The sequence below is a fragment of the Channa argus genome, chromosome 5 (assembly GCF_033026475.1).
Source record: "Channa argus isolate prfri chromosome 5, Channa argus male v1.0, whole genome shotgun sequence".
Lineage (NCBI taxonomy): Eukaryota > Metazoa > Chordata > Actinopteri > Anabantiformes > Channidae > Channa > Channa argus.
Genome location: NC_090201.1, coordinates 24,390,902 through 24,408,286, shown reverse-complemented (window position 1 = coordinate 24,408,286; position 17,385 = coordinate 24,390,902). Strand labels below are relative to the sequence as shown.

At 38.8% G+C, this 17,385-nt stretch overlaps 2 protein-coding genes across 9 annotated transcripts in view; both read right to left on the bottom strand.

The window, feature by feature from the left end:
• The window catches only part of stab1 (stabilin 1), a 75,462-nt gene extending 67,467 nt beyond the window's left edge, over positions 1-7,995 (bottom strand). The window contains exons 1-8 of one of the 4 annotated variants that reach the window (XM_067503175.1): positions 7,765-7,988; positions 7,483-7,604; positions 4,907-5,034; positions 4,373-4,488; positions 1,858-1,943; positions 1,513-1,582; positions 1,241-1,336; positions 968-1,081 (exon numbers count right to left, since the gene is read on the bottom strand). In XM_067503175.1, the coding sequence (XP_067359276.1) occupies positions 968-1,081; positions 1,241-1,336; positions 1,513-1,582; positions 1,858-1,943; positions 4,373-4,488; positions 4,907-5,034; positions 7,483-7,545 (673 nt within the window). In that variant the 5' untranslated portion in view covers positions 7,546-7,604; positions 7,765-7,988. Of the gene's footprint in view, positions 1-967; positions 1,082-1,240; positions 1,337-1,512; positions 1,583-1,857; positions 1,944-4,372; positions 4,489-4,906; positions 5,035-7,482 lie in introns of all 4 variants that reach the window. The other 3 variants (XM_067503177.1, XM_067503176.1, XM_067503174.1) reach the window with 3 other exon arrangements.
• Positions 7,996-12,900: 4,905 nt separating this feature from the next.
• The window catches only part of nisch (nischarin), a 28,399-nt gene continuing 23,914 nt past the window's right edge, over positions 12,901-17,385 (bottom strand). For 2 of the 5 annotated variants that reach the window (XM_067504822.1, XM_067504823.1), the window contains exons 24-28: positions 17,105-17,239; positions 16,810-16,971; positions 16,454-16,620; positions 15,905-16,098; positions 12,901-14,584 (exon numbers count right to left, since the gene is read on the bottom strand). In XM_067504822.1, coding sequence (XP_067360923.1) covers positions 14,257-14,584; positions 15,905-16,098; positions 16,454-16,620; positions 16,810-16,971; positions 17,105-17,239 — 986 coding nt within the window. In that variant the 3' untranslated portion in view covers positions 12,901-14,256. The remainder of the gene's footprint in view (positions 14,585-15,904; positions 16,099-16,453; positions 16,621-16,809; positions 16,972-17,104; positions 17,240-17,385) is intronic. The other 3 variants (XM_067504824.1, XM_067504826.1, XM_067504827.1) reach the window with 3 other exon arrangements.

Genomic DNA, 17,385 nt, shown 5'->3' with positions numbered 1-17,385 from the left:
TATATTTCAAGTCATCTCTAAGCACTTTGTGTCAAATTCATTTTGAAAAAGTACCCGTTTCTGTAACTTGCTGTGCTACAGCTTATAGTTAGTATGGGATTCTTAGACTCTGGAGTAGATTCTGTGGAAAATTAATTCTGTTTTCCCCGTAGATTCTGTGGAAAATATAGTCTGTTTTCCCGTAGATTCTGGGGAAAATATAGTCTGTCTTCCCGTAGATTCTGGGGAAAATATAGTCTGTTTTCCCGTAGATTCTGGGGAAATATAGTCTGTTTTCCCGTAGATTCTGGGGAAAATATAGTCTGTTTTCCCATAGATTCTGGGGAAATATTGTCTGTTTTCCCGTAGATTCTGGGGAAAATATAGTCTGTTTTCCCGTAGATTCTGGGGAAATATAGTCTGTTTTCCCGTAGATTCTGGGGAAAATACTGTCTGTTTTCCCGTAGATTCTGGGGAAAATACTGTCTGTTTTCCCGTAGATTCTGTGGAAAATTAAGTCTCTTTTCCCATAGATAGAAATTTCCTTCACCATAATCTGAACTGCTTCCTCAGACGTTTCCCAAACTTTTGGATGTAATGTTTTTCCATAACATTTGTCTAACACCCAAACTAAACATGGCACAGTCTGGCTGAGAGAGAGTTTGAGTTTTTAGTGAGGGGAGAAATCACACTAGTGCACTAGAATTATAACACAAGACACTGGACATGTTTTTCTTATCACTTTCTTACCTTTCCATGATAAAGTAGTTTATTGTCTGTATGATGACCAGTTTAGCACATCTTAGACTCAGCTGGCTCCACACTCTCTGACTTGTCTTAGCTTTGATCAGCCACAGCGCTACTCTGAGCTGGATACTAGCATTTCATAATAACACAAACTGGACTGAAAAAATCAAACTAACAACTTAAGCAGCAGGATTCCAATAAAACAAGCAAATCTAAGATGAATGATGAACTGTATGTTTACTTGCACAACTGTCCTTTGAGGTCTTCTTGTATCCAGGCAAACATTCACAGTCAGCACTGTCTCCCTCTCCTTTACAGTACGAGTAGGGGGTGCAGGTATTGCATCTGTTGCTCACTAACAACACAGACAAAACAGCAGAACTGTCAAGAACTGTCTAATCAAAGAATAAGTAACGATCAGTAATTTCTCCATTTACTACATGGATGCTTGTGTTTAGTTTATGTGTGTGTTAGTATTTAATGTATTCTATGCAGAATAATCAAATGGATTTACCTTTATCACAGCGCTTCCCAGTGTAAGGTGGTTGGCACAAACACTGTCCATCACCCTCTGGACCTTTATTGCACACTCCATGCTCACAGTCGCACTCTGCAAGACAGACACATGAACAGGGTACAGTACTGGTCCCGCATGATGTCCTTGCAGCAGTTAAAGTGTCTTGTAATTTTGCGTGTTTATCCACTTTGTGTTTTTTTCCTCCTTTTCTTAAAACTGTCCTACATGGTCACGTTTTACCACAGAGGTCAGAAAATGAGAGAACCAACCTTTATCACACTGTTCTCCAAAAGCGTTGTCATTCTTACACTCCTGACAGGCAAAACCAGAGAAGCCATCCTGAGGAGGGAACAGTTTTTTAACACTTGCAATTTCCATTTCACAATATTGGCAAGACACCAACAATCTAAATGATACAACAACCTAATATATTTGCAAATTCACAACTTGCCCTGTGTCCCATCCACAGCCAAGCACAAAGTAAAACACAGAAGAGAAAAAACTTTGACTGAAACGAACGAAAACCCCTGTCAGGGACATGGTCTGGAATGTACTGTCCCCTACAATATAAATAATACAGTACAGTAAGACGGACAAACGAGTAGGATACTGACTTCACAGACACAGGTCCCATTGCCAAGATCTCCATCCACACAGGTTCCATGGAAGTTACAAGTCTTTCCTGACCAACTGGGACACGCTGCAGATAGACAGAAAAACAAAAATATAGAGATATTGGTGACTAGCAATAATCATTATTCACGGTTGTAAATTTTTGTAAGTTTATGTTGTACACAGTAATCTTTCAGGCTCGTGACATGACAGACTACTTAATAAAATATTATTCTCAGTGTGTGTTAAACTGTCAAATGTGATTTGCTTTATGTCAGGTTGTGACATAAATATTAGACGAACAGCATAAGGAGGAAACAAATACTGTGCAGGGCCTTAAAGCTTTTCTTTACGACGTACTATACTTCACAATGCTCTGTCCGTTGCTTCAGTTTTTTGTCATTTTGAAATTACAATGCATGAGAATGCAGCAAAGTTTACCAATCAAGCAGAAATCATTGACATTCTCTGATTTGTTAAAAGGACGAGCCTCGCTCCAAAACTTTACGGGAGGTTTTGACAGCTCAGACCCAGTCTGAGGTCTTCTTATAGCATAGCTCTGTACGTTACTGCATTCAGCTTTCCCTCAACCCTGACCAGTCTCCCAGAACCTGCTGATGAAAAACAGCCCCATTGCATGATGCTTCCACCACTATGCTTCACTGTAGGGATGGTATTAGCCAATCTCGGTTTCATTAGACCTGAGGAGCTTGTACCTCACAGTTCGAGAGTCTTTCAAGTGCTTTTTGGCAAACTCTAAGCAGGGTTTCACGTGTTTTGTGAGGAGACTCTTCGAGCTAGCCATTTTGCCATAAAGCCCAGATTGCTGGAGGGCTGCAGGGATGGTTGTCCTTCTGGAACTTTGTCCCATCTCCACAAAGTATCTCTGGAGCTCACTCAAAGTGACCATCAGATTCTTGGTCATCTTTCTTACTAAGGCCCTTCCTCCCTGATTGCTTAGTTTGTCCAGGTGACCAGAAGAATCCTGGTTGGGCCAAACTTCTTCCATTTGAATTTTATCGAGCCCACTGTGCTCTTGGGAACCTGCAGTGCAACAGCATTTTCTGTAGCCTTCCTCAGATATCTGCCTTGCAATATTCATGTCTCTGAGCTCTGCAGGCAATTCCTTTGACATTATGGCCTTTGCTTTAAAACAGTCAGCTGTGAAGCCTTAGTAATGTGCCTTTGCAAATCATCACCAAATCAATTTAATTTACAACAGATGGACATCATTTAAGGTTTAAAAAATTTGCAGCATTGATCAAGAGAAATAGGAGGCATGTGAGCTATTACAATTTCAAGTGTTGTTGCATTTGTTCTGAATACTTGTGCAAATATGTTAAAAGATGTTGTGATTAATGCTCCACTAATGTTTTTAAACCAAAAGTCCAAGCGTTTACTTATGAATTCATTAATGAATATTACCAGGTGACACTGGATTTAAAGAGGAAGCAGAACCACTGTGGCTGCATTTGTAATATCAAAAATATCATAATATTGAGTTTTTCTGTTATCTCTAAATTAATAGCTAAAAATAATGTAAAAGTGACTGACACATTGAATTTTATCCAAATAAGACTTATTCAACAATAAACAATTATTTATGTGTAGAGCACTGAGAGAAATAATGTGGCTTAATAATGACCAGCCGAACGTTGGCTTTACATGATTATTGTTATCAATTTTAACCAAAGTGAAGCTTCTTAAATGGCAACGCTAGACTAGCAATTAGCTAAGCACGTCAAAAACAAAGATGGCGTCTCGTCAGATACCTCGATGGAAAACAAGAGAAACAAAAGGTCAACGTGAGCCAACGAAAACATTTTCCTTAACGTTACAGATTGTAAAAAGAATACTAACACTGTGAAAATGTCGTCAGAATACTACTAAGTCTTTAAACAATTGTCGTGGTCAAAAAAAAACATCGGCTGCGCGCTTGTTGGCGTTGACCTGAAAAAGAACTTTATGCTAACACCTGACGGTCCCAATGCTAACGCCAGCGTGAGCGTTAACAGTGACGTCTCCCACATATTGTTCATTAAAATGTTATTAGTCACTTACTTTCTGTCGTGCACACGGCGCAATAAGGGACAGCTATCAGAAACTAATGCCTTTAAACTAAACAATCTTAATATAACTTTTCCAAACACCTGTCAGAGAAAGTTTAGGCAGCGCTGTCCTACATGGTCATTACTATACACGAACAGAACAGAAAAGTCCCGCCTTCTCCTTAATTACGTGTCTTACTTTTATCCGATACTTTAGAGATTGATACCATGCCAGTATCATCAAAATACATATTAGATTTAAATTCTAACTTTAATAAAACTATACTAAAACAATTCCCCCATTCTATCACTTACGCCGACATTATGTTCTGTTCATGGTCAAGAGTCATAAAAATGATTACAGCAAGCAAAACTAGTTTCAGTGGTCAAGTGGTCACCTGACTACTGATCTCGGACAGAAAAAATGTGAATGTGCTGTGGAGTTTGTGTGTGTTCGTGTGCGTCTTACGGAGACAAAGTGGTCCCCAGTGCTGCGGGCAGCACTTTGGCTGCATGTACCTCTTCACACAGATGTGCCGACATCCATCCAGCTGCAGCTCCCTGCTGCCGAGCTGCACCGTGTAACTGCAGCACACAGTGAACATGAGGTGAAGAAGCCGATTCATTCACATCGCATACAGTTTTCTTTTACTGCTACTATCGCACAGTAAACTCCATTTGTGACACAGTCTTGAAACTAACCTTTGTGTGTGTTTTAGGTGGAAACAATTGTGTACTGCCTTTTCCACATTATTGACTGGGGTCATTTTTTTCTTCTTGATTCTTCAACTTTTGGCTTTAAATAAACTATTGTTCACTGTATTCAGCTACTTTACCCAACCAACACAACAACGGGACAAACTCTTTTGTATAAAAGCTCTAAAAAAAAAGGTTACTTAAAGTTCCAGTATGCAATCAAACTAACTGTACAGTAGCACAAGACTCTAAATCAATCCACCCGGGGCATCAAATGCTGGCTCTGGGTAAAAGTAGTGCCATGTACCTGCAGTTGGTGGTGCCTGAGCTGCTCAAGCCATGGGGGCAGCTGCTGGCAGCGACAGCGGCACAGGACGTGCACGAGGTGTAAACCTCCAACCTCTGTGAGATATCACATCGACCAGGAGAAGGCGTCTAAGAGATCAGAGGAAATCTGTGCCATTATACAGCAATCTCAAACCACTCTCTCTGTATATTTCCTATCATTTCTCTTTGAATTTACAGAAATCTGTTTGTCAGACCCCAGATGGTGTCAGCATCAATATAACCCTGTTTTTAACAAGCAACCGCTTTCACATCCACAGATACTGCCACAAGTGTGTTGGTGACACTGGTGTGGTAATATTGATAAGCACCAGAAGTACTGGCATCAATCCTGACTCAATAAACATATTTCTTTTTGTGTCGTATAGTACATTAAAGGGTTTCTAATCTCACATGGGTTTCCAACACAGAACACAGAGAAGAGAGCAAACAAAAAGTAAAAATGTAACCTGCAAAGTAAATACAAAATTAAAGCTGTATAAATTTGTGGAATACAATTATAGGTTCGTCAAAAATGGAAGTTTTCATATAATCCAAGTACCTTAAAAAATGTATATGCAAGTGCAATAAATTTAAAGAAGTTACTTTCAACTACTGGATAAACACATTTAAAATCAATACAACTTTTCTAAGAACAAATGACAGATATAATACGCTACAGAACACACACTGGCATTTAAAGAATCATGCTGGTTTTACTGGGACACAAAGAGGTTTCTGATTCACGTAGAAGATTTACAGCTTAATTTATTTTTTCCACAGTATTGATATATAAGAGGCAGGACATTTTACAAACCTTTTACTAACCTCTTGTAGATACTAATGTAGTGACGCAGTATTAGGCATTCCTTGTCTTTCATCAGCTGATATACAGTATCTGCAATCAGCTAATATTCGCTGATACACTGTCCTGGTTAGCTTTATTAGCCAGGCATTACAACCTTTTTTTTTTTTTTTTTATATTTTAGATATTTCTGGATTTTATATACATTTGCAAAAAGGAGTAAAGTTATCATTTCACCTTCCTTGCATGGGTTATTGTGTGAAAATTATAGTAACAAAAATGTTAAAGTTAACAAATGAACAAATATATTTACAGTGAAATAAAATATGCAAAAACTGAAGGGATGTCAAGTGACTGTATTCTGCATCGTGAACAGAAAGTTGAGAATATCAGTCTAGGTGAGGAATACCTGTCTGTCACCACTCAGCTTGGCCAGGAATCTGCTGCATAATGAAGGATTTAGAAGCTGACTAGAGGTTTGATGTGCTTTCAAATACAGACACATGTTGGTTTCATATTTATTGTGATTTAAACTCTATGTATCTTGTTTTTCGCAGCTGGCATGTTATGTTTTTTTAACTGTACTACTACTGTTTTTAGCTGTGAAAAAAATGGATACATTTTCCTACATAAGTTTTATTTATATCTCTCTATTAGCTTTAACAACAGTAGATTTGTAGATTTACTTTTGTTCACAGTCCTTACATGTCTGCATATGCAGTTTCAATAAGTGAAATAACTGTGAGTGTGAATCTTGCAGTTTTAAAAATTATTTAAAATTTCTTTGAGTAAGAGCTATTTAATTATGTGATCCAGAGAATAAATGAAGGACTACCACTGGCTTTTATTGCAAGATAAATCAAAAAATGTCATCCATCATAACCAACAATATTTTAAAATGATGTATTTTAAAACCACAGTTTGGTCTTGACTACTTCCCATACTTTCACCCTACTAATACGTTTGCTGTACTTTTCGACAGTGAATCCACTTAATACTAAATAAAAAACCAGCTTGAAAACACTTTTATATTCGTGCCGGCAGCATAGTTCTGTGAAGGGCAATTCCAAGCAACTTGTTCCAGAATGGAATCTCTCAATAACTCTTTGGTTTCGTGAAGCCCCCTGTAAACATCTCAACAACTAGTGGATGCATTGCAATCAATTTTGGTCATCTATGTTGCTTTTAGCATGAACTTCAGTAGGTGATGATTTCATGCAATTATTAGGTTAAAATTTGTCCATTAATAAAAACACCTGTAAAGCCATTTTTTGTTTCTATTTTATAAGTAAATATAAAAAAATATATAAAAAGAAATATATATATAATTTTTTTTTTATCTCTGGCAACCGTCAGACATTAGCAACAAAGGACATCAAAATTAAACTTAACGCACAACCATGATACATTTGATTTGACAGCAGTGATATTACTACACTGACAGGTTTAAGGGAAATTGACTAGTACATGTAAAAAAACTGGAAGTTTAATTTTATATTTACATAATGATTCAACTATTTAACACATTTTTGGGCCACTTTTTGTGTAAACAACTGAACCTACAAACAGTTTGTGGCTATAGAAGAGAACATTTTATTTTTACCATTGATTCTCTATTAAACCCCATCCAACTTTTTACTTCTTATATTCAAAATTTATATATTTTGCACAAAGAGTCCACATGGTCCACATTAGTATTAGGCTCTGGACATGTAACTGCATGTGTTTAAAGGAGTTAGCTGTGTGTGTGTTACCTGTTGTTGCAGTGAAGTATGCAGGCAGAGCAGCAGCAGATGAAGCAGCAGATGAAGCAGCATGGCTCAAAGTGTCACATCTAGGCACGGAAAAAAGATAAATCCACCAACTCTACGTCCTCCTGAGTGTCCGTAAAAAAAAAAGTTCAGACTTTTAGTGGAAGTTACATCTAGTTTTCTAGTTTCGTATCTGGTCTGAACTTCCTGTTGAAAAAAAAAAAAAAAACACAAGTCTGCACGGGAAAAGCAAAGAAATTAGAAAATGATAAACTTGCAACTTGCCTGTAGATATCTACAGAAAATCTTAAAAAAAGTACTGGGTAAAGCCCGGCAGAGTTGGGAATTATCAGCTGTATTCCTCTCTCATACTGCTTTTAACCTTATGGCAATAATCCTCCTTATGTGGGAACCTACAGCCAAATCACAACTAACAAATGGACTCTCAGCTCAGCGTCCAGCGAAGCAAGGAGCAGCCAGAGAAGTTGGAACGACTGGTAGCGTCACGTCTTTTCCTCTCTAATCTAGGAAGAGAAAAAAAAAAAAAAAACACAGAAACTGGCACCTCCTGGAACCTCCCAGCAGAGGCCATCTCCACATACCACTCTCCTAAGAATTGTAACAGCAGCAGTACTTGTATTAAAATAATTATTAATTTGTATAAGTAACGCAGCAGCAGAAGTTGAAGTTGTATTAGCAGCACTTGTTTAAGTAATAATAGCAAAGTTATATTATCAGTATATTGTCAAAGTAGTATGGCAACATGAACACATACTCTGACTCACACTTCTCTCCCTCTCCACAGCCCCCAGAACTATTACATATGTATGAATAACACTTACAGGACTATTCAAATTTAACAATCTCAGAAAGGGAAGGAACATAAGGCAAAATGACTGGAAACAGTGCTCGATCTAGTGTTTGCCCTGGTGGAGTAAACAAGCACACCCTCCCACACACACACGATATTGGAAATTTAGACTTAAACTGGGTGTAAGCAGCCATTGTGATGGAACCTTCTCCACGTTGGAATGCAAATAAAGCAGTCAGGCAGGGATGCAGCTTAGTTTTTACTGAGTGACGATATCAGAACATAAGCACACCTGGCAAAATAAAACAGAACAGCAGAAAATCCAGCATCATAATGAATCCACACCTATGTAATGAATGGTCTCTGATTCTGGAACAAACTCCCTGATCTTTATGGATAAATATGACCTGAATTTCAAGGAGTTCTGAACACAATTTCCAGACTAAGGCCTCAAAACTAATAGGGAGGAACTTTATTATGCAGCAAAACAGCAAAAAACCTTCGAATCAACAAAGGACTTCATCAGAGGGAAAAACATTTTTTTGACTGGCCAGTGCTAGACTTTAACCTGACTAAAGATTTCACCTGCTAAAGAAAGGATTAAAGTGAGGACTCACCTAGTACAAACAACTGAAGGAGGCTGCAGTGAAAGTCTGAAGGAAAAAAAAACATAGTTAATAACCTTTGGGCATTACGACTGTTTTCAGGTGGGGGTTGATAGAATAAGAATGGTTCTACAAAGACAGTGTGTTTGTGTTCAATATCTGGACCATATCATGCAGTCTGGCTTTTATGACCATTTAAAATTGTCATGATTTTTTGCCATTTTTCCATTGCAATTTATGTTGTTTATGTATGTGACGAGCTCCCTCTTCGTAGGATTCCACAGTGTGACTACAGTGAGTCTATGTGGGCCACTAGGGGACTAGTGGCCCACATGGCTGTTGCAGGTGATATTGGATTGTACAGATAAATTCTTTACAAACCCCCTACCACTATTAAAAATCTGTACTAACAGGTAAAATATACAGCTCTGGTTGCTAAGTATAAGCTCTGTTTGAGAAGAGAGGGATTGTGAGAAATACTCTCTTTTCCTGACAGGAAGTTTTTAGCGGATGTCCCCTCCTGGTCTTCCCTTGTGTGATTTGGACGGATTTCCTTGTCAGCTGACACAATTCCCCACTGGAAGCTGAAAGCTAGGTTTCTTTCCTGTTTTAATTTTGTGGGACTTGACGAGCAGATGATGGGTGCAGCGAGGTGAATCTGACAGAGGGAGAGTGAAAGGTCAAAAAGCAAGCAAATAGAATAGCAGGAAGCCAGCTGATACCAAGGGGCTGACGAGAAGCTGCAAAACAAAGTTTTACTGCCCTGTTTACTAAGTCTTTATTCTTTCCAGGATGATGACTTTTTAAATGTTAAGTTAGTCAAAACAGAATAAAAAGTCAAAGCATCTGTTGGCTCAAAGTAAAAAAGCTTTTACCTACATGCTGTACTTTGTACAGAAACAACTGCTGCTATGGACATTTTTGAATAGTGGAATCAGGTAACCACATCTTGTTAGAGTGCACTGTGAGAGATGTGTAATTTTGTCGGACACGGTTCAAACGAGATAAAAATTTGGAAGCGATGTTCTACGCGTTAAAAGGATAATGTTGTGTTGCTGTGTTTTACAGTTAAGTGAAAAAGTTTGCAACCCTTTATGCCGTAAAGAGTAAAACTGAATTTGTGTTACAAAAGCAGTAAAAAATACTTATAAAATTGAGTGGGTTAAGGAGTCGTATCTTACAAAATTATAGTAAAATAAATAAGAAAAAAAATAGGTTTGCATGTATCCTAATAAACCCTGTATGTAATTAACTTCATATGTAAAATCAGTTTGATTTTTGACAACAGACTGTGTGATGTGTTTATAGTGGCACCAGGTGTGTTAAATTTGGCCATTTCAGGGTAAGGGGATGCAAAGTTTTGAAGTCAACTGTAGAAAAAAAAAAAACTATAAACGTAGGGAATCCGACAAAACATTACCATTTCAGCACTTTCCAAAAAATCTCCAACAGAGCTCTGTGCTGCCTTGAGCCCGTCTAATTTAAAACAGACAGCTTAGATACTGAAATAGCAGATTCAAAACACTGTTTGAAGGACGTCATGATAATTACTATCCTTGAATACTGTGCAATGAAACACACACATATACACACACTCACACTCAGCTGACTCTTGACAAAGGAAGAAAAACATGAATCAAGGAGTGAAGAGAGGCTCCAAGCCAGAGGTTGTGGATTTCTCTGGGCCTGTGTCCGGATGACTGTCTGATCTTTGCTACAAATACCTCTAATCAGCATTCTGCGCTGAAAAAAAAGAAGAAAAAAAAAAGAAGCACAGACAGGAAATTCATTAAAGAGAAGTGAGAAATGATTTACTACCAGCACCACATGTTCCCTGGTGTCTATCGGCTCAAACTGGTTTTGAAACTTTATCTGCATTGGAAAGGATATACAGGACACCTTACAGCACAATTACCAGTGGTTCTTCAAAGAGTGTGCATTGGACCAAAAGCTGAATTTATTGGATTCATCCAGAAAGGCTAAATGACTACAGAGCCCCTAAAAAGCTGAACGGTGCAATTTAAAAAAAAATCTTGTGCACACAGGATATACAGTAGTTGCAAGAAAAAAAAAAAGGTGCATGAAGTGTGATCTGATCGTCACCAAAGTCACAAATATCAACAAACACAAGCAGCACTAACCTCAAGCAACATGTCGTGTACTTGTGGATTAGACCTGCACAATGTCCAGAAGTACTTTTGGTCCATTCTTCCTCTCAGAACTGCTTCAGCTCAACCATATTCTTGGGATATCTGGTGTGACCAGCTCTGGATGTCGTTCGTTAGTATATGGAATGACCTCGAGAATTGAGGTGTGGGCTCTGACTGGGCCGCTCCAAAGGGTGGATTCTCTGATGGCATTCTGTGGTGGATCCACTTCAGTGTTTAGGGTGTCCAGCTGTATCATGCAGCTCCTTCTGAGCTTAAGCTTGTGGACAGCGAACTGAATTTATCCTGTAAAATACGTTGATGAATTGGGGAATTCAGACCTGATATAGGTAATCAGCAGTTGGACGCCAGTTGAAAAACAAACAGGATGGGGGACCTTGAGCCCAGGGCTGGGAACCACTACCTTAGTTAATATTTTCCCCAATTTAGCACAATTTGATTTAAATTTTGACTTATCCTGTCATTGACTTTATGAAAATGTAGGTTTGTTAAAGTTTTGTTGAACTTTATAACTGGGGAACAACGCTTTGTTGTAGATACTTTATTAATCCCAATGGGAAATTCAGAATAATTTATAGTTACTGTAAAAATTAGATTATTGTATAAAGATTATTTGAACTGTGTTTCTGATAGTTATATATTTTTTCAATACATCAAAATCAAGTCAAAATGTAATCATATTGAACCTATGAGGTAATGAGTGAATTAATTTTGAGTCACTGTCAGTCATGATTGAAAACCTGACATTCAACGTTTTTTTTTTTTAACCCTCTTTGCAAAGAATGCAATATTTAGTGCAACAAGTTAAGAAATCAGGGGTTTAACTTTGAAACTCACTTAATACTAGAAGCTTATAGAGGCTATGCCCCCTTTAACTGTAACCAGGTTTTGACGTCTGTTGTCTCTGAACATTGGCAGGTGTTCAACAACATATACGTCGATCTTTGGCTGCCAAATTTGATTCCCTCTACATAGTTTCATACAATGCAAATGTGGCTTTAATTAATTTATTTTTTTAAACTCAAAAGCAGGCTATGAGTGAAATTCTTTCCCACTGGTTAGTTGACCTGCTGGCGTAGCAACTAGAGGTCAGATAGCCTGTTCTGCTGATCAGACATATCCTGGTACAGTATATCTGCTGTTGTCTGTTTGAGTGTCCCAACAAAGGAAAGCAACTGAACTTCATGATGAGCAGCTCCAACAGACAGGAAATAAAGGAAGTTGAAAGGTGGCACTTTTGTGGCGCTGAATTGCGAAATCATTAAAACCTCATTGAGTTGCAAGAGCACTGAATTGCTGACAGGAACTTTTGGTGAACTCTCTTTTCTGGGTTTTAAGATGTTTTTTGGTTGGTCCTGGATAGAGTCCTATCCGGCTGTTTGTCACGAGTCAAAAACCTCACAAACCAATATCAGAAATTCTACTTTAGAAATTGTATTTAGTTCCTCAATTACACTCGGCACAACTAACATGTCACTTTAGTGACAGTCTTGCCAGTCTTGCCCCGTCATTAAAATGTTTTATATTACACTACAATAAAACACTTTTCGATTGAATGATGAATAACCTCATAGCAGTCAGATTATTTTAGTTATTTAAAAACATCAATATTCCCTGTATTAAACTGCAAGTTAGGAAAAACAAATAACTGTGTCCATTCATTTTAATAATAGTGTAGAAACATGATGTGAATCATGTGTATGCTGCTGGTCTAACAGTTAAAACTGGTTTTCTGCTTTTATTGCTGCATCAGCAAAAAACTGTGGGTAATTCCTGCTGATTTACAAAGAACCAAACCACGTTTACTAAACCAAAGAGGAATTGTTGTTACATAAGGCAGTTTTCTTTTCTTCTTCAATTTAATGGCACATACCAATGACAAGATAACACGTAACATAAACAGAGTGGGGTTAGGTCCAACAGTGGCTGGTTTCCCATTTGTCAATAATCGTGTAGGAAAAAAAATGACATAACAAAATAAACACAAAAAAAATTTCTGTGATAATACGAAATATGAAATTTGAGAGTTCATTTTTGAAATATCAGGAGCTTCATTATAATACAAAATTAGTCTTTAGGATGGAAAACCTCCATATGTCACAAAGCAACAATTCTATTAATACATTAATAAAAAGCTTAAATATACAGTTTAGTAACACTGCTTTATCAATTACAATGTGCAAGAAATAAAATGTTCAGCGAGCAGATTGTGCCAAGCAGCTGTGTGTGCTACTTAACACAACAGTTCAACATTTCCAGACAATCCTCGATTATCGAAAACGCAAATATATAAAAGGGATTTTTGGTTTTTAGAAGCAACTCTACATAAATAACAGGTGAATGAAAGCTTTGGAGTTGTTTGAAGATTAATATTTTTATTCTGTTGGTAAATCTAGATTAGCAGTATTCCCCAAGATTCCCGCAAAATGAATGGCCATTCATTGTGCTAAGCCACTGGACACACAAAGAAGAAGCTGACTCAAGCTGTTCCTTCAAGGTTAGTATGAACAACACCCAGTGGAGCTCCAGTGGAATGTCTGAAGTGCCCCTGGCTGAGCAACAACAGTTTGTCTGTCTCGTCCCCAAAGGAATCAATGGTTCTCCTTCATGTGAGATACTGTGCAAAAACGTTGAGGTTGTATGGAAAACTCACAATATTTGGCTTTGTATAAAGTCAAAAGTCCCCCCTACTGTCCATAATGGCAGTTTTGTGCCCTCTGGTTCACACACTGTATGAGCGAGCAGAGCCACATCCCTTCTGTAAAAAGTAGAGTTAAAGGGTTCAGTTTGCTTCATGGCAAAACACTTGCTTAAACATCTAAGTGTCCGAGTCCACTTTTACCACATCTTTCCAAAAACACCACAGGGGGCTGCATCCCTATTATTCCAAGTCCACTTTACAGAGTTATTGTTATTCCCACATGAATGATTCCTAAAACAGCAACTACAAAAATGCAAAACACATCAGGGGGGCAGTGGAATGAAGGCAGGATTAGGCCATGACAGCAGGAGCCTGACGTCTAAATCGAAAGTATTTTAGAAGCACTTTGTTTGAAGCATTTTGAGGTCTTAAAAAACAAAAAACAATAAAACCTCTATCTCTGTGTAGAATATCCTGATTGCACCATGACGCCACCTGCCAGTCAGTATCCCCCAACTAATCATGTGCTGAACCCTGATCCCTGTTGACCAATCAACCGGTGAGCTCTACAGGAAGCTCGCGGCTGCACAGAGCTTCCCACTGGCGAGCAAGGAGTGAGATCAACCTCTCTCTGCTGTCGGCCCCTGGGACAAAGATGCACCACTGCACCTCTCCCTCTGCACCCCCACTGGATCCGCCCCCTCTGGCCCGGGCTTCCTCCCCTCCTGCAGCAAAATGGTCCATGGTGAGATGGCAGAGGAGGTCAGGGCCAGGCAGGTCATCAAACACCAATGTCAGAGCCTGAGGGTACGTCTGGTAGCCCAGCAGGACCCGGTCCAGGTCCCGAATCCTCCGAGCCTCACGCAGTTGGTATCGCTCCCTGCATGACAACACAGTGATGAAATGGGTGACTGCTATGATACTGTCAGTAATTATGACAAATCATAGAAAAATGGAGCCCTTTTCAGCCTGATGCCTTATGAGCTCTGTGATTCAACTTTATCTTAGTCTCCTTAATGACTAATAGCTTTCAGAACTTTGTCATCAACATGTACAGCATGCCCCATCCCTGTGCAAGAGATAAAACAATATACAAAAATAAAATATGGTCACAAAAGTGGCAGTTGTGGATGGAAAATATGCACACACACACACACACACACACACACACACACACGTCTGATAATCAGGATTCAAATAAAATGATGTGACAGTGCACAGAGCGACTACCTTTCCTGTTCCTGGTTTTGAGACATACTGTTTGAGGATAAGGAACACTTTACACCCGAGTGTTGGTCTTTGAGTGTTGTTTTCCCTCGTTACTGATTTATTCAAATCACTATCGAAACCCCTCCATCTTAAACAGGGATTATCAAATGCTTTTAGTGCTGAATGACTGTGAGGGGTTTAGAAATAGACTGACAGTAATCAACTAATAACAAAACAGATTTTAACACATAACTGTCTGATTCACAAATATAAGACAACCCCCCCACCCCCTTTAAAAAAAAAAAAAAAAAAAAAAAAAACTAATTTCTAAGCGTTTTATAGAATATAGTTTTATAATCTGTATTCTTGGAGTTTTGCATGGTTTGCTCTTCTTGTATATTACAGGTATATTGTGTAGCTGTATCAGGTTGGAAAATATATACATAACACTGTCAGTTAGTACTTAACTCAAAAAAGTGTGAATATGCCTGCCATGTACCTGCGATGAAGTACTACAAAGAGAATATTTGTATTTTCTTTTATTTGTTGCTCAGTCAAACAGCCTGTTGATCCTCCCTGACTATCAAGTCAGTCACTTGTTTTTTACACTTCAGTGAACTTTTATTTCAGGTGTTTTGTTTCTGAGAGCGTCATATGTTCCTTCTGACCGAACTCTCTACCCTACGGAGACGGTTTCTCCTTAGCCAGTCATTGTCTGCTCTTTTTCCTCTTTTCATGCAGCACATGAGCACAAACATGGGGGAATTGATTCATTTATTTTTTTACATTGCTGCCAATTTAGAAGTGTGTTTCATTCAAGAGAAACAAGTCAAGACTAGCTAGATAAAGGGTTTTTAAAAAGTGGAGCTGCAACAGGTTTGTATACCACTGTTAATTTAAGGTCCATTGTTATCATTTTTGGAAATAACACAATCTGGATGACTGTCATGACTGCCAGACTCATGACACCGAAGGCTTCATGTGTGCTTACCTGGAGGGAGGTTCTTTGGCAAAGTCGGGTAGAGGATAGCTGACGTAGTCCTCATCCAAAAGAAACACATCGGTGCTGGTCAGGATCAGAGTCCTGGGCTGGAGAATAGGAGATGGAGCCGAGCCAGAAGAGACAGAGGTAGATGGGCCTGAGATGGCAGAGCCTTGGCTGGGCAAACTGTTGGCTATCTGGACCTGGAGGAAAAGAACAGAAAGCAAGTCTATGTCTGGAAATAGAAAAACAGATTTACCTATGCAATCATCAGCACACACCGTCAATTACAGCAATTTTGTAAATATAAAACTAGTTCAAGATCAACCTACGGCGCATCCAACCAGACCTTTTTTCACCCCTCTGCTCTTCTATTCTCTGACTTTCATTTGTTATTATCAAATAGATAAAGGTTGCAAAACTTACTGGTCAAACAGAAATTGCTGAAATTCTTTGACTGGTTAAAAGGACAAGCCTCTCTGCATTGCTCCCAGTGATGTTCTATAAATTTCACCTTTATTCATTAAGACACATTCACAGCATTTATAAAAGACTCACCTGGAAGACCAGCAGGTATAGCAGGATGTTGAAGGACCGTGAAGATGCTGCACTGGTTGGAGTCTTCCTTTCTGCAACGATAAAGGTCAGGTCTCCCATCTCCTCCTCGCTAGGGTAAATAAACTTCACCCTGCTGCTATGAACCAGCTCATAGTTCTGCATCTTTCCTGCAGGATGACAAATTTAGATTTACACATGATCTATTCTTTGCATTTTTTTCACTACATCGTTCTGCACACTGAAGCTCATAACGAGTAACAATGACAATATTTAAAAAGGAAGGAGATATTAAGGCACAATTTGCTGAAAATAAAGAATTTATTTTCTTCTGGGTGGCAGGGTCTGAGCACTGTTACCTGTGTTTGTGTCTGTAAACTGGGAGTAGAAGTCCTGATCTGATGGTTCTGGAGGAGGAAGGTGATGTTGTAGACTGAGAGAAGACATCAGCTCCTGAAGAAAGACACTGGTCCCATAACTGTCCCTGCTAAGACAACATATGATGTGATCGGCCGAGTGACCTGCAACACAGAGAGAGAGGATGCATAGATAGATAAGATGATCATACAGAGTAATAACATTCAGTAGCCGTTCAGTATTTGAATTGAAATAACCTCTGCAGACACGATTTGAGGTGTATGCAAATCCTCTAACCTACTACTCTGAAGTACTGGTCGAACAGTCCAACGTTGACAGACAACAGTTCCGACAATCTGATGGATAGACAGCAGCATAGGCAGCTGTCTGGGTCTCCAGAGTCTGTAATGTCCAACACTGACAGGGACATTTCTGTTAGGAAATCTGTCAGTTAGGAACCAGTCCGATTGTTGACTTTCACACTCGAGTTTACCCAGGCACATGCATTTTCACACTTTTATGCCTAAAATTCTACTCACATCAATGAAAAGCTCGCACTGTAAAGCTCTACTTCAAGT